At 47.2% G+C, this 25,567-nt stretch overlaps 1 protein-coding gene across 19 annotated transcripts in view; it reads right to left on the bottom strand.

Annotated features, from left to right (window-relative positions):
* Positions 1-25,567, bottom strand: part of ESYT2 (extended synaptotagmin 2) — a 78,892-nt gene that overhangs the window by 11,069 nt on the left and 42,256 nt on the right. For 7 of the 19 annotated variants that reach the window (XM_086394650.1, XM_086394651.1, XM_086394662.1 and 4 more), the window contains 9 exons: positions 19,878-19,933; positions 16,051-16,171; positions 13,241-13,417; positions 12,231-12,313; positions 10,763-10,811; positions 9,629-9,718; positions 9,133-9,228; positions 4,305-4,367; positions 644-718 (listed from right to left, as the gene is read on the bottom strand). In XM_086394650.1, coding sequence (XP_086250776.1) covers positions 644-718; positions 4,305-4,367; positions 9,133-9,228; positions 9,629-9,718; positions 10,763-10,811; positions 12,231-12,313; positions 13,241-13,417; positions 16,051-16,171; positions 19,878-19,933 — 810 coding nt within the window. Of the gene's footprint in view, positions 1-643; positions 719-4,304; positions 4,368-7,596; positions 7,699-9,132; positions 9,229-9,628; positions 9,719-10,762; positions 10,812-12,230; positions 12,314-13,240; positions 13,418-16,050; positions 16,172-19,877; positions 19,934-25,567 lie in introns of all 19 variants that reach the window. The other 12 variants (XM_086394653.1, XM_086394654.1, XM_086394664.1 and 9 more) reach the window with 5 other exon arrangements.

Raw genomic sequence — 25,567 nt, 5'->3', positions numbered from 1 at the left:
CTCCTCTGTCCTTGGGGATTCTTCAGGCAAGAACAATGGAGTGGGTAGCCTACCCCTTCTCCAGCTGGGCTGTGCTGCTAGGCATCAACTATGTGAGCTGCCGTGTGGCAGGGGGATGACTGCCAGCAGCTCCCAGCCCAGGTCCCGGCCCCGCCACAGCATGTCATCTGCATGGACAGCCCCTACTCCCCTGGCCTGTGGAGTGCTGCTCGTCAGAAGTTTCTTAAATTAATGGTTAGCAGTCAAAAAAAGGGAGGAATTCCCAAAATGTTTCCTGAAAGTACCACATGTTATAGCAACAGCAATGTCTTCTATTCAATTCGCATTTCTTGAATTTTAAGTACACTGTTGTCTTTTAAACAAAATATTAATAGTGCATTCAAAGGAAACTTAGAAATTTGTCCCATGTCATCTACCCATGAAATCAAGCAAAAGCATAATTAACAAATTCATGTCTTTTTCATGTTATTTTTAAGTGAATATATTTTATTCCAAATTAAGTAGCTCATTATCAAATGATTGATTTGAGAATACAAAACAAAGACATGGAAGTCAACAGTCTCAATACCTGCCCCCTCCCCCTCCTCCAGGGGTGCCTGTGACAGCTAGGTCACAGGGGCCAGTCAGAGCGTCACCACCTTACCTTGCTCTCCTGGGCCTTGTGACCAACTGACATTTGGACAAGAGGATTTGGATTGCTGTTTATTTTCTTCCCAGACTATCCAAAAAGAAAAAAATAGATAAAATCAATAAACATGCCTTGAAATGGGGATTACTAGAAATGGAATCACTGCTTATCTTAACAGTCATTTCTATTTATTTCTGATACTTCAGCTACAGGGAGTATCTAGACACAGTTTCAGTGGAAAACAATTAATTGCTAAGCACACCCCAAAGCCATAATTGTATCTACATAAATCAATGAAACTTGTATTTGCAAACAATTTTAAAACATTAAGGTCTTTTACGTTTAAAGCAAGCAACCCTGGAAAAATGGAATCTTCTGAAAATCTTTCATGTTAATTCCAGCTCTGAAAACTCAGGTAACAAACTGAATAAAGTGAAACAAATGGAAAGAGAAAAGCACAGGAAGGACAAATGTGAGAGCCTGTGATTCAGAACAGTTTTTCTGGTTGGAATCTTAAAAATACTAACGTGTCAGAGGCATGTTTTTACATTTTTAATTTAGTATCTTCTGCTTGAACATGTAGCAATCATCAAATCTTGCTTACCAGCTGCTAAGTAATTTTGACTGGAAGAATAGACATCAATCTAAATTGCATTTAAGCAGATAAAATGCAATGAGAAAAATTTAGGAATAAGTTAAAATGGTAAGCAGCATACTTTAGTACAGATAGCTGATAGAAGAAAACACAGTAAAATGCAACATATATGAGGTTTATTTATAACTTAGCCCCACAAGAAGATGCAGTTAAATATTTGTGTTAGTGGAAATTAATTAGAAGAAAGTCACAAAATGTTTTTAAGTTAAATAATTTTAAAGTCAATCCTCAACACTGCAGCAATGACAGAGGTGTCAAATTTATGATTATTGGAATAAAATATTTCTAGCCCAAACCTACTGTGATAATCTAGTTTCTGGTTCATCTTTTTGATGTGAATTAATTCTGCAAAATGAAATAAACACTGTTAAAAAAAAACCCCAAGGCTACAGACTACTGCGGGAGAATACTAATTTCCCCCTAAATCCACTTCTCCTTCTTCCCTTAACGTGAGAGCCCGGGGGCTGTGGCTGAGCACACACCCTGTGTGACACGGATTCTGTTTCTGAGTCTCCCTCGTGGTAGGTGTGGCCCCAGAACGATCTAGGGGTCTTGCCCTTGTTGTGTGCCCCTTCTGGCTGGAGGCATGGAGCACCACAAACCACAGGTCAGCATCCGGTGGCATCCAAGGGAACTACACTTCTGTCTCACTTAAGCTACTGCTACTTTTGCGTCTCTGATACAGAAGCTAACTTTATACATTTAATTAATCTCTGAAAAAGTAGCCATTCATTCCTATTTACTGTAGCTTATCTATTTAAATACATTCCCCCAGCCCCTTGTCTAAACTTTCTAACATCTCTGAAAACAAAATGAAATTTATAATGGATGACTTTAAGTGCCTGCTTTGGGGCAGACTATAGCAGAGTGGTAGCTATCTCTGCCTTCCCCAATTAATTTTGCTTATATTTTCCTTTTATGTGTGTGTGTGAATGGCATCCTAAAAATGTTTACCCTGAGTATTAAAATTCTTTCAGTAAGTGTAAAATAAATGCTATCAAACCTTAACTGGCACCTTATTTTCTTTCTTTGTTGTTTTTGTTATTTAGTTACCAAGTCGTGTCAGACTCATTTGCAATCCCATGGACTGTAGCCTGCCAGGCTCCTCTGTCCATGGGATTTTCCAGGCAGGAATACTGGAATGGGTTGCCATTTCCTTCTCCAGGGGATCTTCCTGACCCAGGGAATCAAACTACAGTCTCCTGTGTTGGCAAGTGAGTTTTTACCACTGGGCCAGCAAGGAAGCCCATGCTTTATTTCTCAGTCGTATATAAAATAATGGTGTACAGTCATCCCTTGGTATCTGCTGCGGGGTTGGTTCCAAGACCCCGTCAGGATGCCAAAACCAACAATGCTCAAATTTCACTTATAAAACGACCTATTATTATCCTCTGTATAATTTACGTCATCTCCAGATTATATGTAATACCTAATAAAGTGTGTAAATGCTATGTAAATAGCTGTGAACACAATGTAAATGCTGCTATTTGGAGCTTTCTGTAGATTTTTCCAAGGTATTTTCGATCCTAGACTGAACTCGTGGATACAAAATCCGCGGATACCAAGGGCTGACTGTCCTGAAAATGGATGATATTCTGGATGCTATGAAACAAGGTTAAATCAGTGACTAAGTAGTCTATCAGGACGCAATATTCAAAATGCTTCAGCACAAGACAGACACACAGGGTATAATGAAAATAGGAACTTTTAAAGTCAGACTGTCTTGAATTTAAATCTTAGCTTTTCTCTACTTGATTACTAAGATCTACGTGTATTTTATTTATTTGAACCTCAGCTTTCATGGGTGTAAAACCATTTCCAGAACCGAGTTGTTAGGCTTAAATAAGATAACACAATAACAATTAAAAATACACGTATTCTGCTAGCTACACTGGGCATTTTAAATGCATGATCTCAGTAACAGACTCAGCACCCCCACAGGGGTGAGAACATCACCTCCACTGAGGAACAAAGCAGGGAGGCCTCTGCTGCCTGCTGCAGGGCCCACTGGTGAGCGCTGGCTGTGCAGGGGTTCAAGCCCAGACAGTCTAGTCTAACTGGAGAGCCTTTATTCTAGCCATCACGCTCTGCGGGTCAATAATCTTCCCTTACCAAAGAAGCGGTGAGCCAAGGCTGTGGAGACGTTCCCTCCCGGCGTTCTGGTGAGGAACTACCCCGCTAACCAACTAATACTCCACAGGAAAGCCACCCCTCCTCCCCAGTGGGGTGTGCTACGGGCTTTCTAAATCCCGTATCAGAGCAGAATGCTAGTCTTCCTCTTTTGAAGTTTAACTGATTCTTCTGGATGAAACTGATCAAAACCCACTGTCGATTCCTTTGCATAGAATTAAAAGAACTACACTGAACTCCTCACTCATTCCCCTAAATATTTAAGCTTAAAATAAGGCCTCAAAGAAATCAGAAAAAAAAAAAAACCATTTTTAATTTAGCCAGAAAATACATGCTCATGTCGTTTTAAGAAGTGGAGCTTAGTTTTCAATATACCTCATTTAATGAAATGTAAAGCTTCTTGAAAGATCTGTCACCCAAACGAGCAGCACCAAAAGCCCGAGGTCACCGACTCAGAGATGGCCCTGATGCAGCATATTGGAAGAGGTGATTTTTTAATGGGAAGTCACGGTGCACTGGGCACACATTTTAATCATAGTCTAAAAATTGGTTATGATTTTAAACAGAACTTCTCTATCACCATTTTCACAAACTCAAATCCAATTAAAGTACAGATGATTTAAAAGCACCTTAGATACTGCTGCCTAAGGCCAACAGGACAAAAGTCTAATTTAATTTACCACATTGATATCTCACAAATTTATCATCAAAGTTGATCTAAATTCTTCTAACTACTAAATTCTTTAACAATAAAAGTAGCCTCTCTTCAACTAAACAAGTAATTATGACTCTATTACTTTGTGAAGAATCTGTCAATAAACCTATATGGGTTAAAGCATCATCTCTTTCAATACGTTTCATCAACTTTCGAAGGGAAAACTATTAGTTTACCTTTAAAGCTTTCTGAATTGCAGCCTTCTTCAAGACATCAGGGTTAAATTCTAATGGGTTACTCTTTCAAGTCAGAAGAAAATGAATATACCAAGGGTTAATAAACATGCAATGAGGAGTTTATGTTAAGGTTAATGACATGAAAACTTATGAGAACAAAAAATTTTTTAAACAAAACCCACCAAGAATTACACAAAGAAACAGTAAATATTAGCTGTAAAAGTATTCTTTATGCCCAAGATTTTCTTAGACTAAACCTTTAATCTGTAAATATCAAAGCAGATCAGCCTTTACATCACTGTTCTTTTCCTCCCATCCCTCTTGTCTTTGGGATTTGAAAAATCCAAAAATGACACCCGAGGAAAGGGTTCTGTTTGCTATCCTTAGCTTGAACAAACCCTAGGATCTGTCCCTTGAAAAAAATCGTAAAGTTTCAACCATAATTAAGCTGAAGGTTTCATCTAAAGTACAAATCAATGGGCTAGAGACGTCCCAACTGCTCTCAAGCCAATCATATCCTGGAAGAGCAAATGCTACCTTTCTTCCTTCTGAACTTTATCTTCTCATGAAAAAAAATCACAGCAAAGATGGGACCTGATCTACCTCATCCCCCACTCTTCTACAAGCATACAATGCAGAAGCGGATCAGATCATCTCAAAAGCTCCCCCTCGCTTTAAAGTTGTACTATTCTATTATTATTATTACGGGTTTTATGTCCTTTTTTTGATTTTAAAAACTCATTACTTTATTGCCCTCAAAAAGTCAAGAGTTGTTTTGCAAGATCCTTCGAGGATTAACATTTAAGATGAAAGACTTTATCACCCGAGTTGGAATTAACGTCAAATTGAGTGTTATTCTTTATGGAGCACCCTGGAACACTGAGTCCAGCAGATGCCCTTGGGGCGGGGCTGGGCCGGGCTGGGAACTGCAGTCCTGAGGTTGAGGAGAGCTGAGTGTAGACATTGAGAACCCTCCCTACAGCTAGCTCCCTCTCTACAGACGTGACCTTGCTGCATGCGTGTTATTCTAGCATGCACCAGCAGACGTGATGCAAGGAGAGAGGCTCTGGTGTGGGCTAAGTGAGCAAGAGGAGCCATGTGAGGGCGTGGGAAGCTGCCCAGGCCAGGGGTGTGACAGAGCAGGTGGACAGAGCTCGGTGAGGGCCCAGCGTGAAGCCTCTGGACATCACTGCACTGCCGGCACTGGGGCGACTCACCACCAATAGTCACCTGCGCTGTTTCCAAGCGAGAGCTGAAATTACTTTTAACAGAGTGTGGAGGAGCACCTCGCCCAAGGGCTCCACGTCACAGCCAGGATCTCTACGGATGGAGTGGGCGTCAGTGCGAACAGCACTCCTCTCAGATGAGGACTCCATAGACAGCACTATGAACTCACAGACTTACTGAAGTGGTAACAAGTTCACTTTATACGAGGATGGACTAGACAGGAAGGTGGGAAACTGGGCTCTGGGTCACACAGCTGAGTTCAGATCATCCTGGCTCTGCGGCTTCCTAGAGGCAACCCTGGTCTCTAATCTCAGCACCTCATCTAAAAAGCGATTCCGCTGGCCCGAGACGCAATGAGCTCTGCACGCAGAGCCCTTGGAAAGTGCTCAGGAGATGCATGTGGTCACAGAGGCCTCTGGGGGTCAGAAAACACCCTCTTGTTCCTCTGGCCAGAGGAGGAGGTCCAAGTGCTGAGGCCACAGGATAAAGAGGCCCTTTCCAGCTAGGGAGCAAGGACCGTGTGCTGAGGTTTCCAGATGGGACCGGGGGTGAGAGCACACTCACGGGACTGGACAGGAGGGGCTGGACAGGAGGAGTGTTTCGAGCAGCAGAAGGTACCAGAGTGTGGGGCTGGCAGCTGCCCAAAACCTCCGCTGGAAATAGCAACAGGCTCAGCCTTTGGGGACAGCTGACAAAGGGACAGATCCACAACATACTGAAAACCAGAGGGGGGAAGTGATCAATCTATCCAGATTCGTTTTGCAGGACTTTTTGGTGACACCTATATTTGAATCCAAGCAGAGTATGTGGTTTTGATAACTCAGGAGGAAAGGTAGTTTGGATCAATCAACACCTTAGATAAATGTAACAAAGCAATTAAAAAAATCCCGACACAAGGGCAGAAGCATTTCCTATAAAAGGAGCAGTCACAGAAAACAGTAACTATACAGCCAGCTTGGCTGGCACAGGCAGCAGCTTCCAGCACAGGCCCCACTGGGACACTCCTGGGAGTGACCAGAAGCAGCAGCCAGAGGCACAACTGCCTCCTCCTGACCCCCCAACAGCTGCTCGGGGGCGGGCGCTGCAGGAGACAGCAACCCACCTGCCCCTCGTTTGGCTTGACTGTCTTCATCCATCAAATGGGACAAAATGCCGCTTCTTTCAGTTTTGCTCCCCGCCCCTTAGTTTTAAAAATAAGAATAAACTGAGTATGCATGCTGAAATAAAAATGAAAACAAGTGAAAATGAAACAAATGAGCTTTAAGAATCTCACTAGTTATTGAATTAAATCAATAATTAGTTTCTAGACTAAGGACTAAGCCATTGGCTTCCTCTGAGCCCGAAGCAAGTGAAAATAACTCTGCTAAAAGGACCAGAACGGTGCCAGGAATCAAGCTCCAGAGCACGGACTCAGGAAACACAGGCATGAAAACCACTTCCCAGATACAGGCCAGGAACTACCCACCCCAGGAATTCTTGAAGCTCCTTAAAAGCAGCGAATCGCAAAGTCAACATACACTTCTTCCCCCCAGGAGCTCCGGGTACACAGGGGAGAAGGCACATCTTCAGGCAGCAGTGAGTTTCTGTCTCACCCACTGTTCCCGGGGCCTCGGGGACTTTATGGAAAGCCAGGCTCTGATACCCCTTGTGTCTGGTCAGGAGGAGAAAGCAGATTTAAGGAAGATTTCTGAAAGCTTGCAAAGAAATATTTACATCTCACATTGAGATGAACCATAAGAAAATCCATTTTAATCATTATGGTTTCACTGTTTCCTCAGATGATTTTTTTTAAAAAAAATTTTCAGGGCCAGGAGCAGCGTCAGAGCCCAAGGCTCCTCCATGGCTCATCGGGCTGGTCCACCTCGGTATCAGATGCAGTCACCAATGTTAGTTAAAGCAGAGTTACGTTTCACAAAACAGGCACGAAAGCAACACTCACAGGAACTGAAATCATGCAAAACTGAAGGCATGCACGTCATTCCGGCACTGACAGACGGCATTAGTCTCCAGTCCACATTCTAGCAGTCCCCACCAAACACAAGAAGGAGGAACACGGAGAACTCACAAATAGTGCTCTACAGACTGAGGCAGTATTCTCACAAAACACTAGTCCCGACGCTCGCCTCTCTTTTAAGTAGCCACACCCAAAGTTTCCCTCGTAGATACTCTTGGGAAAGTGGAAATGGGAGGAGAAAGCAAAGAATGGTGGATTGTGGTCAATGGAGGCACGGAAGCACGGACCCAGGATGCAGCAGGCAGAGTCAGAGAGCCGCACGGAGACGCGGGGGCGCCGCACACGCCCGTCCCAGCAGGCCCCGGGCTGGGGGTCTGCTCAGGGTCCTCTGTCTCTGACGGCCAGAGCACACTTCATGCACAAAGTGCCCTTTCCATAGCAGGTTAGTACGCTCACTTTTCTTTCTGTCCCTTGCTTACGTGACATCATTCCATTTTAATTTAATGTGACAAAACACACAGCTCTCAAGAGAAGCCAATTTACCACCACTTTCCTCTGTTCTAAAATATACAACAAACTCACTCCCATCAGGCATTATAAAAGACTTTAAAACTTAAACTGTGGTTAAAAACAAAAAGTTCTACCGTATAAGTCATTCTGCAGAAAGATTAAATCTTCACTGAAAGAAAGGGCACAATTATACACACTCATAAACACAGTTCAGGTAACATCTTTGCAAAATGAAAAAAACAGGTTATCAATCAGATTTTAATTGTTAAAAATTTTAAATAAAACAGAGATGCACAAAATACATCGAGTTTGCTTTTGAGCAAAGCCCAAGTAATGTACCATTTAAACCCTGGAGAGATGCTGAACAGAATTAGGGTGTGTATTTCATGAGGTAAAGGGACAGGGTGGTATGACCACGGTCAGGTGGGACACCTAGGCACCCACCCACAACAAGGATGCACCCGGGGGGCACACACGGGGCACTCAGGTGACTGGGCACTGACCATCCCGTCATCTCAGGAGGAAACACCCTGCCTCTGGAGACAGCAGTCTTTAACAAAACTGGCCTCCAACACGATGAAATGGAGCAGACAGGCCATCTGTTGAACAGGTAGACGGGCTCTAAAACATGCTGTCGCAACGGTGAACTCTGATGACAAGCCAGTGCCCTCAGCGTGGAGGGGCGCCACAGCAGGGCTGGCTCGCCGCCTCCTCTCCAGGCGCTGCCGCCACCTGTGAGACTGTCCTCCTCGGTGCGAGCCTGGGGCTGGACGCCGTGCGCAGGGCATCCCTGCCCCCATGCGGCCCCTCACCCCGCCATGCCACGGCCGGGGGGATGCCAAAGGGATTCGATTTTCATCTTCGGGCATGAATTTCAGTAATTAGCACTTCTCCACAGGGTATTTTCTTTCCTAACTACTAAGTCCTTCTTTTCCTGTGTACTAAAACACGTCAGCTAGTTCTGATCACCCTGGGTAAGCCAGTAAGGTGGAGTCGTAACACTACATCCATGAAGGGAGTGCACCTGTGTCCCTCTCCACCGCTGCCCTCCTGGCTGCAGGGTAGGGAAAGCACAGCAACGCAGACAGAGCACACGGCTAAACCCAGCAGGAGCCGCTGCCAGAAACCAGCACCTACCGGAAGGTTCCGGGCCGAGTCCAAGTACAAGATGAGCAGCGAGGAGGACAGCCCGTCATTGGCTTGGTCTTTGTCAGCTCTGATATCTGTCAGCACCTACAGAGAAAGGGAAAAGCCTTAGCAGGTGGGTTTCCAAGCTTCCTGTTTCTATCTAATTATGCCTACACTGCTCAAGAAAACAAGGGAGATGGAGAAATAAGCATCCCATACACGCAGTACAGAGAATGAACATGACAAGGTTCCACCCAGATCAAAGTGCTCAGGTGACCTGAGGCTCCCCAAGTCCCTGCAGGGCACCCAAGCACGAGCCCTGAGACCTCCGAGAGCCTGCGGATGCCTGCAAACTCCCGCTGGCTCTAATCTGTGCCGATGCCACCGCGGTGACTCACAGCATGAGAGTCGCGTTACCGCTCCGAGTTTGTAAGTGAGCAGCAGCAGTTTCAGGCACTAATCTTAGTGCCCAGGACTGCGGGCTGCCGTGGGGCCCCTCCAGCACCTGCTCAAGGTTCGACGCGTCAGGCATGAGCGTGAGCCACTCCAGCTTCAAGTGCAGCTTCCCTCTGGGCACCTCGTCCAGGGTGAACCACTGCAGAGAAAGTGAGACCGGTCAGCCAAAGCCCTCCTGGATCAGACACATGAGCTGAGCAGTCTTTACAAACCCAGAAGGCCCGAGTCCTGCCATTTTTAGCTCCAGGCCTGAGAAGGAGCTGCTGGCCCCAGAAACTGACAGCAGGGGCCGCTCTGTGTGTTAACTCACTGACTCCCAATGCCATCCCTGTCTGACATGCAAGGACTCAAACGTCCTCTCGTACTACCCAGCACTACCAGGATTCTACGTATGGACATCCATAGAATTTAGGGGCCAAGAAAAAATATAACATTGATCCCAAGTACTGAATTTCAGTATCAGACATGCTAACAAGTGTGCTTTTCCTCATGACTGTGTAACAATAATTGGTTCACACTCGTTTCAGCTTAAAAGCTATCAGGCTGTTAACTGAGGACGGCGCTCAAACACTCGGCGTTAGGAGAGACGTCCGAGTGCAGGGCGTGTTTGGTGGGCCCAATGCAGCACACAGCACACGCGATGGCAGGACAAACTGCAGACGCCTGTCTAGGGTGTGCTGTGTGCAGCTGAGAAGAGTTCTCAGCAGAGATTTGCTTAACTGCGCCTTACTTATCCAAGTCTTACCCATCTTTTAGCAGCCATCACAAACTTCCTTCCTTATCCTTTTTATTCTGATAGCAGCATCTTGCTTGAAGCAGCATCTGTGGCTGTCAGTTCATGATGCGTTTGTGGGTGTCTTTCCTGGGACAACGTCTCATCAACTGCACTGTGCTGCTCTGCTATGACTCCCAACTACCTTTTAAGGCCCGATTCTTGGGAGCTTCTACCAGACTCTGCCCTGACTCCAAAGCAGACCATGACTGCCTGAAACAAAGTGGGTGTGTATTTGGATCCTTGAGGATTTTGTTTCTGGCAGGTGCTGATTTATTTTCACTTCGCTGGTACTGGAAGGCCTAAGTTCTCAACGTCTGTGAGCGGCTGTTCTCAGACCACCAGGGATGGTGGCAGTGGGTACTCGCCATCAACACTCACGAAATAGAACAATACTCAAAGGAAACTTACTTCATCTAAAAGGCGCTCCTTTTCAACTTCAATAAGATCAATCATAAGACTATAGAAATAACAATACAACAACTTTAGAATACAGAAAACCACTTCTGAAAACTGAAATAAACTTAAGCATTACTCTATGAAAAAGTACTCCAGAAAAGCAACAGAATGCTACAGTTTATCAAGAAACAAGCTTCATCCTCCAAGCTTCCTCAAGCTTCCACCCGGGTGTGAAGTGAGCAGGGAACACGCAGCGCAGCACGGCTGAGGTCAGGGCTGGGAACGCTGGTCCTCCCCACAGGCAGTGAGTGGTCTGGAGGCGCCCCGGGCATGTGAGCATGTCTACAGGTGAGCCTGGGGCGTGCTAGTCTACAGGGGAGCCCCGGGGCGGGGCGGGCAGGTCTACAGGGGAGCCCAGGGTGTGCGGGGCAGACGCATTCGACCAGGGTGGGTGGGACGTCCTCTCTCTGAGCCACACCCGCTGCTCCGGATCGGACTCCGTAGCGGTGTGCTGAATCAGGTGCTGACCACCTTTCTAGCCCTGATTCCTCAGCTCTGACCGGCACCCTCTAGGGCCGCGAAGGCGACCCCGACAGCCCGTCCCACTTCCCTCAATAGTCCTGCTCTGCTGGGAAGAGTGAGGTGGCAGGAGCCAGAGCCGAGCAGGGCGGGACGATTGCACGCCCGTCTTCCGCAGCCTCTCCTCTCTGTCCCTGCGCGCTGCCCCGCACGGCCCTGGGTCCCCTGCTCCACTACAGATGCCAGGGGCCCAGCCAGCCCCCGGTCTCAGCCCCTGACGCCGGAATCTAACAGAGGCGTTACTGCAAATCTCATCTGTTCGTTGCCTTGCCTACAACCTTTTGGTTGTTCTTCAATAAAGGGTCTCACAAATGAATTCTGAGGTCACAGCCTAACACACAGGCCATCCTTGATGAAACCATTTACCCTTCTATCTTTTTTGCCACAAGAAATTCAGTTATATAGGCTAAAGTGTGTTTTTTGATAGTTCATATTTTTTCAGCTGTACATGTTCAATTTAAGTAAACAAGTCAGTATTTATTTTAGCAATATATAGGCACAATGTAAATTACTATCTATCCCCACCTCCATAGGCCAATAACAAATCAGAAGTTCACAAACCTGTTTCTAGAGCCTGGAGCCCAGCGGCCTGCTGGGTGCAAGGCTGGGGAGCTGGGCTGCGTGCGGGGCCGCAGCTGGTGGCTGAGCACTTAAATGGGGCAGCGCAGCCAAGAAAGTGAATTTCAAGTTTTGTTTAACTTAGCTTTCCTTTTCTTACTTAAATGTAAAACTTGTTTTAGGAACAAAAAGCATGTTTTAAGAGGTCTAAGGTGAAACAAACCTAGCATCAAAAAGCCATTTTAACACACATGTAACATGTAATAAACCTGCTCTGATGTTACAAGTTTAAGAGTGACTATCAAAGAGGAAGAGTCCACACCCTCGGTCACGGAGGACTTACCTTCCGAGGAAGTCATCCTTGTCTGGGTCTTCGTCAAAGAGCTCGATCTCCAATTCCTGTCCGGGATGTTCATAGACCAGAGCCTGGAAGGTACCAGTGCATGGCTGTCTCACCCTTACGAGCGTCTGTTCTGAGTCGTAACCGCAGCTGACATCGGCGCCAGCAGCTGCTCCGCACTCAGGCCCCACTATCAGACCTGAGACATGGTTGATGGCAGAAGCCCCTGGGAACTCCCCTCGCATATGGCACTGCGCTTGCTCCCACTTATCGGGGCTACAGGCTCGGACCTCTCTCCACTCCTGCAGCAGCCCCAGGCAGGGCTGGCCCCTCACCACCACACGGAAGTTGGGAGATCCAGCAACAGACAGGGCAGGGAGGACCAGAAGCTGGTGGGGTAAAAAGTGTACCCTCTTCCAGTTCTTTCCAAGCTGCATGCCCTGTGATGCAGCAGTTCACTCCGAGAGGCACTCTCTGGGGGCAACTTGGCCAAGTGCACCAAATGCAGCCCCATGGCACCCAAAAGGCACTGGTTACAGTGCTGAGCCCAAAGGCCAGATCCCTCGTGTAAAGACATGAGGGCGTCCTCTCACGTGAGTGGCTGTACCTGGGACATGAAGAGATGTCCAGATGCACTAACTGCAAACTTACACAGCAGTACATAACTAACCTCATCGTGGAGTACGTCTGTGTGTTAGTGGCCAGTTATTTACTGAGATAGCTTAATGTGATTAAGGTTTAAAATTGTGTGTAAGGCAGGGATACAAGGTGAAGCATGTTTAAAGACTGAAAATCAAAGCAAAGAGAATTGCGCACTGAACAAGCACACCACCACCACACGGGGTGGGAGCCGGAGCGGACCCGGGAAGGGCGGGAGCGGACTCTGGGGAAGGGCGTGAGTGCACCCCGGGGAAGGGCGGGAGCAGACTCCGGGGAAGGGTGGGAGCAGACCCCGGGGAAGGGCTCACGGCACCCACCCCTCACCTCGCACCAAGCACTCGCCACTCCCTCACCTCATACACCTCGTTCCACTTCGGACTGAGGTTCTCCTTGATGACTTTGCTTTGGAAGATCTGGTTGCCAACTCGAATCACTCCGTAGGGGTCTGACTTCCCCTTGACAAGTCCCTTAAGGTAAGTGTCTTTTCCTTGAAGATCCTGAGCTTCAATAAAATGTATCCTCAGGACACCCTGGGAAGAAGACAGAGCAGACTATTCACCGGTTCACCCACACACCTGGAGCAGAGGCTGGCTTGGGGACAAGACAGAGCCTGTCCCCTGAGCAGAGAAGGCAAACGCGAGCGCCTCGGGTGCAAGACCAGGGCCCAAGGCTCTGACCAGAGGCCAGAGATGCAGACCCTCCTGGGAGGGAGGGGCCCCGGCTGGGCAGGGCCGACGGCAGGAGCGAGGCAGGCGACACAGGGCCCCGTGGGCCCGGAACAGTGCAGTGTCCTGGTAGGAATCCCATGGGCGGTAACTGCAGTGGAGACCAGCACCCCAGGATGCAGCAGACTCTTCCTAAGTCCTTCATACCACCGATCACTGTGCTGCGTTTTTAGAATAATCCTATGAAATACTGTCATTAAACCTATTTTATGGATAGGAAACTGAAACTCTGAGATACATACACTCACAGACAACATGGTTCTCTTTCCCTAAGATGTTGCTTAATTGATAAAATACCCACCCTTTACCTTGTGTTCACCTGTGTCCAAGGTAAACACAAGTGGTAAAGTTATCTTTAGAGGGGGTAGCATTTTATACCATCAACACTTTAAGTTACCAGGTACTGTTCATGAACCAATCAGCATAGGATGACACATATTTTTATAGATAAATATATGCAGATGACACCACCCTTATGGCAGAAAGTGAAGAGGAACTGAAAAGCCTCTTGATGAAAGTGAAAGAGGAGAGTGAAAAAGTTGGCTTAAAGCTCAACATTCAGAAAACGAAGATCATGGCATCTGGTCCCATCACTTCATGGGAAATAGATGGAGAAACAGTGGAAACAGTATCAGATTTTATTTTTTTGGGCTCCAAAATCACTGCAGATGGTGACTGCAGCCATGAAATTAAAAGACGCTTACTCCTTGGAAGGAAAGTTATGACCAACCTAGATAGCATATTCAAAAGCAGAGACATTACTTTGCCAACAAAGGTCTGTCTAGTCAAGGCTATGGTTTTTCCAGTGGTCATGTATGGATGTGAGAGTTGGCCTATAAAGAAAGCTGAGTGCCAAAGAATTGATGCTTTTGAACTGTGGTGTTGGAGAAGACTCTTGAGAGTCCCTTGGACTGCAAGGAGATCCAACCAGTCCCTCCTAAAGGAAATCAGTCCTGGGTGTTCACTGGAAGGAATGATGCTGAAGCTGAAACTCCAATATTTTGGCCACCTCATGCGAAGAGTTGACTCATTGGAAAACACCCTGATGCTGGGAGGGATTGGGGGCAGGAGGAGAAGGGGACGACAGAGGATGAGATGGCTGGATGGCATCACCAACTCGATGGACATGAGTTTGAGTGAACACCGGGAGTAGTTGGTGGACAGGGAGGCCTGGCGTGCTGCGGTTCATAGGGTCGCAAAGAGTCGGACACGACTGAGTGACTGAACTGAACTGATACTTATAAAAATAACAGCCAACCTCCTGTTTACATTTTCACAAATCTAATGCTTAGACATTGTGGCCACATATTTAAGCGGCAAGGAGGGTGGATCCGGGCAGGCTCAGACAGTCCCCAGTGCTCAGAGAACACAGAGCCCATGGCCTAGGAGCAGGAGGATTCCTACGTGCAAAGGCAGGCCTGCGTTCCCCGAGCTGAGGATGCTAAGTGAAGGAAGAAAGACATCCCCACCTCACCCGTGTCCCATCACACCTGCTGAGTGCCAGCAATATGACTAACTGGGATGTGAGGACTGGGGTGCTGTTACTTTGAAAAAAGTAGGACTGCTCATGAATGTTTGTTGGTCTGTGCACTGTTACTAAGATCGAGCTTACTAGAAGGGTAACAGACAGGGGGAAAGGCTGGCTACTTCTACTTCATGAAACAAACTCTGAACTGAGACCAGACACCATATGACAGGCTGCCCACTCCACCTCTGGAGCCCACGGTCAGTGAGATCACACGGGCGGGACACAAACCATTAGGAGCAGCCCTCCGAGAACGTGCTCTGGGCCTCAGACAGGATTCCACACCCATGGCTGGCAGGCTCACGTGGTCTCGGGCTGAGGTTGTTTAGTTTACTCAAATGAAGGTGCCTCCAAGATGTGTGGTCACCTGTGTGAGGCACCACCCCAACCTGCAGATGAAGACACTCTGAGGGATGTGATCCCAGAGTGAAGCTGCCACCAAGCCCCAGGCCGTGACTCAGCCCAGCCCTGCCCACTCACTCCGTCTAGGGGGCTTAATACCCACGGCACGTCCGCCCTGAAGGACTCCACAGACGACCGCTCCTCACGCCTGGCAGGAGCCTGGCACAAGGTTCCCAGCTCAGGCTAAAACGTACATCTTACACACAAGCAGAAAGTGCTTTCTGAGGCAGTAAATAAGTTGTCACAGCTGTCCTTTACAATTTGCAGTGACATCTGCAGAATTAAATTCCTGTGAGCACCTCTGAGGTTTAAGAACTGCCCTTAAGTCTCCGAAAGCTTTAGGCCAAATGGCCCTTAGCCAACCTCCTAAGGACGAGCAGGACAGACCACTTTTACAGCATCAAGATCTACACGGCAAGGTCATTGTTAGAAGAAATACAAGAAGACTCAGCACCCATGTACGTGAAAAGTTCCTTCAGTCTATTTTAAGTGTTAATGAACACATGCTTACCTTTGGTACAGGAAATCGCAGCTGAGCTATTTGAACTTCGCTGACAAGAGGGACCGTGATTCGATTGGGAAGCACCAGATAGTTTGATATTATATCCAAAATGATAGTATCTGATAAACCACTGTTAGGTGGGAGGTTAAAAAAAAAACAACAATGATCAGACATTTCATGTTAGTTACCACCCGTAACAGCGAACTTGGCATAAACATGATACAATATCCCACCAACAGGTCAGAGCTAGTTCCCCTAACACAGTATTTATGCTGCTATGGTGACAATTATGTGGGATTTATTCTGAGAACATGAGGTAATATTCTGGCTACATTTCTCAATGTCCTAAATCACACTCATACATTTGTTTCCATATAACTTTATCATTGATTTAACACTGAATATACATTTAATTAAATTTCTTATTTTAACATAAAATATTTCAAACATACATAAAAGTGCAGAGAACATGAAAACAAACATTTACTCATTTCACATTTATTACATTAAATTCATCTTTCTTGTCATATATGTGGAGCTCCTAATGAAGTACAAGAATTTACAGTTCATTCTTCTTTACACTTTATTAGGTACTGAATACTGTAATCAGTTTGAAACAGTATACACCACTGCACAGAGAATTCAGTAGTAGGAATAGAGTTGTGGGGGCTAAAGAAACTAATGTACTTTCAATATCCTTTTTGTCTGTTCCTTGTAAATGTGTGTGAGTGGAGAGTCAGGGGTCTCTGCAACACCACTCCTGAGGGCCCAGAACCTGAACCGCACAGCTGTGCGAGAGCACCTTTAGCCAGAACAGCAGAGTCCTAGAAGAAACTTACTTCTTGCCAGTACTTCTCAGATGTCAGCATTACGGACATGGCAGATGTAAAGCAACCACAGCTGGAACATCCCCTGGGACACAGTGACAGTCCTATCGCGCCCTGAGAGATGACCGAGCCTCGCTGCAGGCTGGGGTCCAAACGCCAACCAAGGCGTGGAGGCTCAGCGCCAGCCCTCTCAGTTCAACGTGGGAACCACGCTTCCCAGACAGTTCTGCTCTGTGAAGAGGCCAGTAAACCAGCGTCTACACTCCAGAGGGACTCGGAGGGCGTAAGCTGGCAGACACTGGATCGGTGCTCACCAAGCTGACGACGGAGGGGTCCCTCAGAGCTTAGCACCCAGCACCCTCAGTCCAGGCAATCTCCCTGCAGAAGCATGAGTTCTGTTTATTTCGAAAAATCTACTGAGACAGAAGGCCCCTCACTGCTGACGCAAGTGCTTCAGGACCTGCTCGCTGCCCTGGGGGTGGGCTGCGCCTCACCTCCCGCTGACGCCTGTGCCGCCAGCAGAAGGCCCAGATGGCACCTCCACCGACGGCTCCCTAGCGGGCTGCACACCCCCCGAGTCGCCGCAGGGCCCAGCACACAGCACAGCTTCCTCACACCTTCCGCCCTCCCGGTCTTCCTGACCCGGCCCTGCATCACCTACAGCCTTCACCCCTCACACTCGGGTTAGGGCTCCTCACTCAACAGTGGCGGGGAGCTCGAACACGCATGGTGACGTGAAGTGACTCAGGGCATCCTGCCGCCTCCTCACCCCTCGGCTTCTGTTCTGCAGTCAATGAAGGTAGCAGGCAGACGTTCATTTAGTAAAGCTTGGGGCAAGATTTCATTGTGTTAGGTTCAAAGTTATTAAATATTTACTTTTACAAGATAAGGTCTGCCACAGCTGTTACCTGATAAAATCTTCACAAAATAGTGGCCCAAGTTTTACGTTAAGTACACATGCATATATTTTATCGCATGAAATTTACATAATTATATATAAGTGATGTCATATATAAATATATGTAATTTTAAAGGAGTATTTTACTATATTTCTTTTATACCATGGGCTCATTTTTGCATGGTGTGTGTCTGTTTCCACCTGTATTTCTAATATATATGCATATATATTCTTAACAATATATGCAATCCTATATATACCTAATACGTAAGAATATGTTTTATATGTGTATAAAAATCTACATATAGAATAACAGCTAGAAGGTATGCCACACTGAGTCTGTCTTCATATAAATCCACGAAATGAACCGAAGCTGTATCTGCACGTGTGTATCTGTGTGTCCTTGTGTACGTGTGTTTCTCCCTTTCCACTGGTTTGGGACTGACTCCAGAGCTGTGGGCTCACGGCCAGGAGCCGCCCACCGGCTCTCTGCGCCACAGCGCGACCTGCAGAGGAGACGCCTGACGAGCATGGGTCGCGGTGCTGCGGGGAGGCAAGCAGGATCCATGTTCTTTTCTGCACTAAAGGACAGCAGGGATTTGCTGCTTTGGCCACTGACCAGCACCCTTTCCTCCAACTCCGGGAGTCCTTCCTTTGGGGGACTTCCTGTCCTTCACTGCAACTTTTTCAAGCCACTCTCTGCCTCCTCTCAGGGTGGGCATGAGACCCAGACCTGATCATCAGAACCAGGAAAATTTGTCCAAGGAAAGGCGGACAAACAGAGGTCAACTTTGAAACTTTTGCTGGAACTAGAGGGACATTTGCTGGAATCTTCTCCTGAGGTTGCTAAGCATGCCACAGAATAGAAGCCAGAAGCTGCTACTTCACAGCAAGAGCCTGCCTGGCAACAAAGCCACACACAGAAAACGGGGGTCAGAAGGCGTCCTGTGGACATTAGCGTCCAGCCCCGTCTGGCCACCTGACAGGGCCACAGGCCACACCCAGCACCCAGAGCAGGCACTCCCCGCCTGCTTGGTGGATGGAAGAACAGACTGTCTGTCAAAACCTTTACTCGCTTAATGAAGACCAAGTGAGCTGGGTTTGTTCTTGAAGGCAAGAATGCTAACCAACCCTTTTACAAAATTCTTTTAAAGCTGTCCTTTCCAAGAATCTTTTAAAGATAACGGTACTTTTCTATATCCAATAAATCACAGTACCTAAAAAAGTTTTATTATTACAACTATGCCTCAGCTTATTAAAGTCTTCATTTTTTCCTGATAATGAAACAAAATAAAATTCTTTCTAATGGCCACTTCAAGGAGATAATAAATACAAAGGAATAGAAAAAAAAGCAGACTGAACCAAGGCTTTCATAATTCAATTTTCTAAGCAAAATAGGGAAAAGAACAGCACAGATTAACAAAGTGTCCACCAGGAACACATGCACCTGTAACCAACACTTCACTCGCTTTAACCTTCAAACGCACTTTAACCTTCAAACGCACGGTAAGACCAGAAGAAGCGGGTTCCTGCTTGGTGCTGACTGACAGTCTGCCGCTGTCGCCTTCCATCTTGGAGGACAGACGACCTGCAGCCTGACTAGGAAGCCTCACCGTCCTCACAGGAGGGACGTGCCCCGAAGGCTTCACAGCTCGTCTGGAAGGAGTCCTCACGGTTCAGACACTAGAGCACACGGAAGAGCAAAGACTCCCAGCGCACCCCGCAGCCGCATGTCCGGGCTGACTCCTCCCCGCCCAGGAGGAGTGCATCAAGGCAGAGAAGGCAGGAAGGGATGGGGCAGCACAGCTTCAACGTAGCCAGAAAGGGCTTAAAAACTTTTTAAACTTTTCTTTATTTTTCTGGTATATTAAAACACCAAAACTGGAAAGACACCTCATGACAAATGAAATGGCTCCAATGAGCCCCAACAGGGCTCGAGTGCAGCTGCAACCCAGAGCCTGAGATGCAACTCGGGTTCCGGAGCCTGAGCGCCCTGCCTGAAAGGCACGGACGCTGGCTGGGAGACGGCGCTCAGCCGCTGGGCTGTCTCATGACGCCGCCAACGCACATGCCATCAGCAAGCTGGCCACAGGGCACGACAGAGTACTTACTTCAATCCAGGAATGTCGAGAAGATTAGTCAGTCCTGTCCAGTTAATTTCTAAAAGCTGTTTTTAAAAAAACGGCAAATATAGTAAGTATGCAAACTACTTCTAATTATCATTATCAAATTATACAAGTCTTTTCTTTATAAATGAAATGGGCTACTCAGTACATAATGCTGTCCTATACCTTGATTTTCACTTTATAAAATATCAAAGCTGTTGTCCCTTATTGGTACTGATAGCTTGCCTGTTCTTATGTTTTTTGATATCATAATTTTCTCCAGTAAAATCATAATTATTTATATACCCACCCTCCTATTGATGAGCACTTAGAATATTTGCAGTTTATCCTTTTTGTAAGTAATGGTCATAGCAAATACCCTCTTCCAACAACACAAGAGATGACTCTACACATCTACATAACCAGATGGTCAATACCAAAATCAGACTGATTATATTCTTTGCAGCCAAAGATGGAGCAGCTCTAAACTGTCAGCAAAAACAAGACCGGGAGCTGACTGTGGCTCAGATCATGAACTCCTTATTGCAAAATTCAGGCTCAAACTGAAGAAAGTAGGGAAAACCACTAGGCCATTCAGGTATGACATAAATCAAATCCCTTATGATTATACAGTGGAAGTGAGAAATAGATTCAAGGGACTAGACCTGGTAGAGACAGTGCCTGAAGAACTATGGACGGAGGTTCATAACATGGTACAGGAGGTGTGACCAAAACCACCCCCAAGAAAAAGAAACGCAAGAAGTAAAAGTGGTTGTCTGAGGAGGCCTTACAAATAGCTGAGAAAAGAAGAGAAGCAAAAGGCAAAGGAGAAAGGGAAAGATATACCCAACTGAATGCACAGCTCCAGAGAACAGCTAGGAGAGATAAGAAAGTTCTCTTAAGTGAACAATGCAAAGAATTAGAGGGAAACAAAAGAAAGGAAAAGACTAGAGATCTCTTTATAAAATTGGAGATACCAAGGGAACATTTCATGCGAAGACAGGCACAACAAAGGACAAAAATGGCAAGGATCTAACAGAAGCAGAAGAGATTAAGAAGAGGTGGCAAGAGCACACAGAAGAACTACACAAACAGCTCTTAATGACTCGGATAACCACGATGGTGTGATCACTCACCTAGAGCCAGACATTCTGAGGGGGCCTTAGGAAGCATTACTATGAACAAAGCTACTGGAGGTGATGGAATTCCAGCTGAGCTATTTCAAATCCTAAAAGATGATGCTGTTAAAGTGCTACACTCATTATACCAGCAAATTTGGAAAACTCAGCAGTGGCCACAGGACTCGAAAAGGTCAGTTGTCACTCCAACCCCAAAGAAAGGCAATGCCAAAGAATGTTCAAATTACTCTACAATTGCATTCATTTCACATGCTAGCAAGATTATGCTCAAAATCCTTCAAGCTAGGCTTCAGCAGTACATGAACCGAGAACTTCCAGATGTACAAGCTGGATTTAGAAAAGGGAGAGGAACCAGAGATCAAATTGCCAACATATGCTGGATCATAGAAAAAGCAAAGGAATTCTAAAAAAACATCTACTTCTGTTTCACTGACTATGCTAAAGCCTTTGGCTGTGTGGATCACAACAAACTGTGGAATATTCTTAGATGGGAATACCAGACCACCTGACCTGCCTCGCGAGAAACCTGTATAGGAGTATGTCAAAGCTGTATATTGTCACCCTGCTTATCTAACTTATATGCAGAGTACAGCATGGGAAATGCCAGGCTGGATGAATCACAAGCTAGAATCAAGATTGCAAGGAGAAATATCAACAATCTCAGATATGCAGATGATACCACCTTAATGGCAGAACGTGAGGAGGAACTAAGGAGCCTCTTGATGAAGATGAAAGAGGAGAGTGAAAAAACTGGCTTAAAATTCAACAATCAAAAAACTAAGATCATGGCATTCGGTCCCATCACTTCATGGCAAATAGACGGGGAAAAAGTGGAAACAGCGCCAGATTTCATTTTCCTGGGCTCCAAAATCAATGTGGATGGTGACTGCAGCCATGAAATTAAAAGACACTTGCTCCTTGGAAGAATAGCTATGAAAAAACTAGCCAGCGTATTAAAAAGCAGAGACATCACTTTGCTGACAAGGTCTGTATAAGCAAAGCTATGGTTTTTTCAGTAGTCGTGTATGGATGTGAGAGTTGGATCATAAAGAAGGCTGAAGGCCAAAGAATTGCTGCTTTTGGACTGTGGTGTTGGAGAAGACTCTTGAGAGTCCCTTGGACTGCAAGGAGATCCAACTAGTCCATCCTAAAGGAAATCAACTATGAATATTCATTGGAAGGACTGATGCTGAAGCAGAAGCTCTGATACTTCGGCCACCTGATGTGAAGAGCTGATTCACTGAAAAAGATCCTGATGCTGGAAAAGTTTGAGGGCAAGAGGAGAAGGGAGTGACAGGATGAGATGGCTGGATGGCATCACTGACTCAATGGACATGAGTTTGAGCAAGCTCAGGGAGATAGCGAAGGACAGGGAAGCCTGCTGTGCTGCAGTTCATGGGACTGCAAAGAGTCAGACATGACTTAGCAACTGAAGAAGAACAACAACAAAATGGTTCAGTGAATATTTTTTTACACACGTGTTCTTACAGGGACCAGCATTCAAAAAGTTGAAGCTCTGGTCAGAGATACATGTTCATTTTTATGCTGATATACACTACCTTGTTGTTCAGTTGCTAAGGCATGTCACTGCCTAATTGCTCTAATATTGTACCGATTTACATTTCCATCAAAATTGTATGAAATGTACTTTCTTTACAGCCACACCAAACACAGATGTTAAAAATCAGTCTATTTGGCAGTTAAAGAATGGTTACTCCATCACTATTTCAAACAGCATTTTCCTGATATTTGGAGAAGGGACCAGCTACCCACTCCAGTATTCTGGCCTGGAGCATTCCCTGGACTGGACAGTCCATGGGGTCGCAAAGAGTTGGACACGAGTGAGTGACTTTCACTTTCACTTTTTTCCTGATATTAGTGGGATATGTTCCATTCATTTAGTCAACTCTTGTATTTTTTTTGCTCAGTTTTCTAGTGGGTATTTCAAAGAAGGCAATGGCACCCCACTCCAGTACTCTTGCCTGGAAAATCCCATGGATGGAGGAGCCTGGTAGGCTGCAGTCCACGGGGTCGCAAAGAGTAGGACACGACTGAGCGCCTTCACTTTCACTTTTCACTTTCATGCACTTGAGAAGGAAATGGCAGCCCACTTCAGTGTTCTTGCCTGGAGAATCCCAGGGACAGCGGAGCCTGGTGGGCTGCCATCTATGGGGTCACACAGAGTCGGACACGACTAAAGCAACTTAGCAGCAGCAGCAGCAGCTAGTGGGTATTTATCTTAGAATAATTTCTATATAGTTGGCTGAGATTCCATTAAACAGATGTGGACAGGTAAGAAGTACTGATGAAAACACGGCTTCTCCTGTCAAGGTGGGTCCTGCACATAATGCAGCCACTTCTGCTTTACACGCAGAAGACGCTCAGCGAAACTGTATGGCCTCTGTCACTTACACACACCGGAGTGACAGAGCTGGGCAGTAAGCAGCTGTAAGTATGCACTGAAGGGTCAAGATTCCTTTGGACAAACCCAAACGCAAAAGCAACAACTTTAATAAAGTCCTGAGAAACTAACCTCCATAGCACTCCCTGGTGGTTTAGTTGCTAAATTGTGTCCAACTCTTGCGACACCATAGACTGTAGCCTGCCAGGCTCCTCTGTCCATGGGATTCTCCAGGCAAGAATACTGGAGGGGGTAGCCATGCCCTCCTCCAGGGGATCTTTCCAACCCAGGAAGCAAACCCAGGTCTCCTGTCTTGCAAGCAGATTCTTTACCGACTGAGCTAAGAGGGAAGCCCATGGACGCCCTAGACCATGACGGCGATCTCTAGATGCATCTGCCACTAAAGGAACAGGAGACTCTGAAGAAACGGCTGATTCTGGGTCTGGGGCAAAAACTGCTAACATGAACCTGGGGCATCCTGCTGAATCAGAAGGTCAAAGAAACTCTCAATGGCCCTCCCAAAGGGCGATCACGTCGAGGGACTAAAACTAGATTATAAGCTCGGGTAACAGAGCACCTACTTGCAGGACACTTGTCAAAACGATGAGATGTACCTGAATGCTACCCGAGTTCAGAGAAAAAGAATAATACTAGGGGGATGGGGAAAGAATTCACAGAAGGACAGACTCAGCTGAGTTTGAAGAGATACGAATGCAAGGAAGGCTCCAGGCACGCCCGTTCAAGGCCCTGAAGGGGGAGCTGGCCTGTCCCTGAGCACAAGGGAGGCCAGAGCACACAAGAGCCAAGCTGGAGGGCTGTGGAGGGAGAGGAGTGTGAGTGACTCTGGGTTTGAGGATGAGACTGAGAGTGTGTGACTGAACAGGTGTCCAGATATGTGAGAGAGAAAAGTCCACCCAGCCCTAGGGGCAGATCGAGGAAAAGCAAAGAAAATTAGTGCCCTCCCCATCAGCCCTCAGTCTGGATGGATCTCCCTTTGGGAAACTGAAGAGCCAGTGGGAAGCGTTCCCAAAGGAGAGGAAATTACCTCTTTCTGAGGGCTGAGAAGTAGCAGTGAGGGCAGGGGCGGGGCAGGGCGGGGCGGAGACCCCCTGCACCTGGAGCCCCAGCAGCCTGAGCAGTACAGGAGCAAGGGCAGCCTCAGCCACGCCTCCCGAGTGCCCTCTGAGGGCCTGTGGGTCCAACAGAATCCGAACCCACAGACACTGCTCATTTCAGCGCTGACTGCACGCCAGCCTCCTACACAGGAAGTTTGCTGCAGACATACTGTGACTCCGCCCTTCCCCAGAGCTCTTGAATTTGCTGGTCTGGGCTGGTGATAAAGGTCAAGAATGTTTTTCTTATGTTTTAACAGCCCTGGGACTTCCAGCTTCCACTTGGGATGCAGCAAACTGGGAAGAGTGTCACTCCTGAATGCACAGACAGCTGAGGTGACAGAGCCACCCTGGGCAGGAGAGCCAGAGCAAGCCCTATGAGAGCCAGAGACAGAAAAAGAAAGAAAGACAGGCCGGCTGCTCAGAGGCCAGGACAGAACTCCCTCTGCACCACACAGGTGCAGGGTGCTGAGAGCGCGTCAGGCCCTCCCGGGGCACGGGGAGGGGCCGCTGAGAGCACCAGCACCCTGGCGGTGTGGCAAGAAGCTCCAAAATAGGACAGGATATCAACCCCTGCTCCAAGAAACTCAGAGAACATCTGGCAGGATAAATACCCTCAAACTCCCCAGTGGCCCCATTCTGGGCCCTCCTCAGCGCAGTGGGCTCCAAGGACCCCCCTGCCAGTTTCTGCCTCATCACCTCACTGCTGCCTCCCACAGAGGGTGGCAGGATCAGCCTCCGGGACCCTCTTCAAACGCTGTGTCCTCCGCACTCCTGGTCTCAGGGCCAAGGACCTGTGCCTGGCGCAGCTGGAAGGGGGCAGGCCAGGACAGACGGAGAGGGGAGGCTGGCTCCTCCTCGGGGCCATGGCAGCTGGTACTCTGGCCTGTGGCCTGGAGGACCAGAGGCCATGGTCTCGGGGAGAGAGAGCGAAGCAGGCAGAACAGGCCTGAGAAAGGACGGCAGCCACAGTGGCCACGCACCAGTCATCCTGTTCCTGATGCTCGGCTGCAGCCCCTGCGTGGATTCCATGAGACAGCAGGA

This window comes from Bos grunniens, chromosome 4 (genome assembly GCF_055505025.1).
Source record: "Bos grunniens cultivar Pamir isolate PY7600 chromosome 4, Bosgru_T2T1.0, whole genome shotgun sequence".
NCBI classification, from domain to species: domain Eukaryota; kingdom Metazoa; phylum Chordata; class Mammalia; order Artiodactyla; family Bovidae; genus Bos; species Bos grunniens.
The sequence above is the reverse complement of the archived record's forward strand: the minus strand, read 5'-3'. Positions and strand labels throughout refer to the sequence as shown.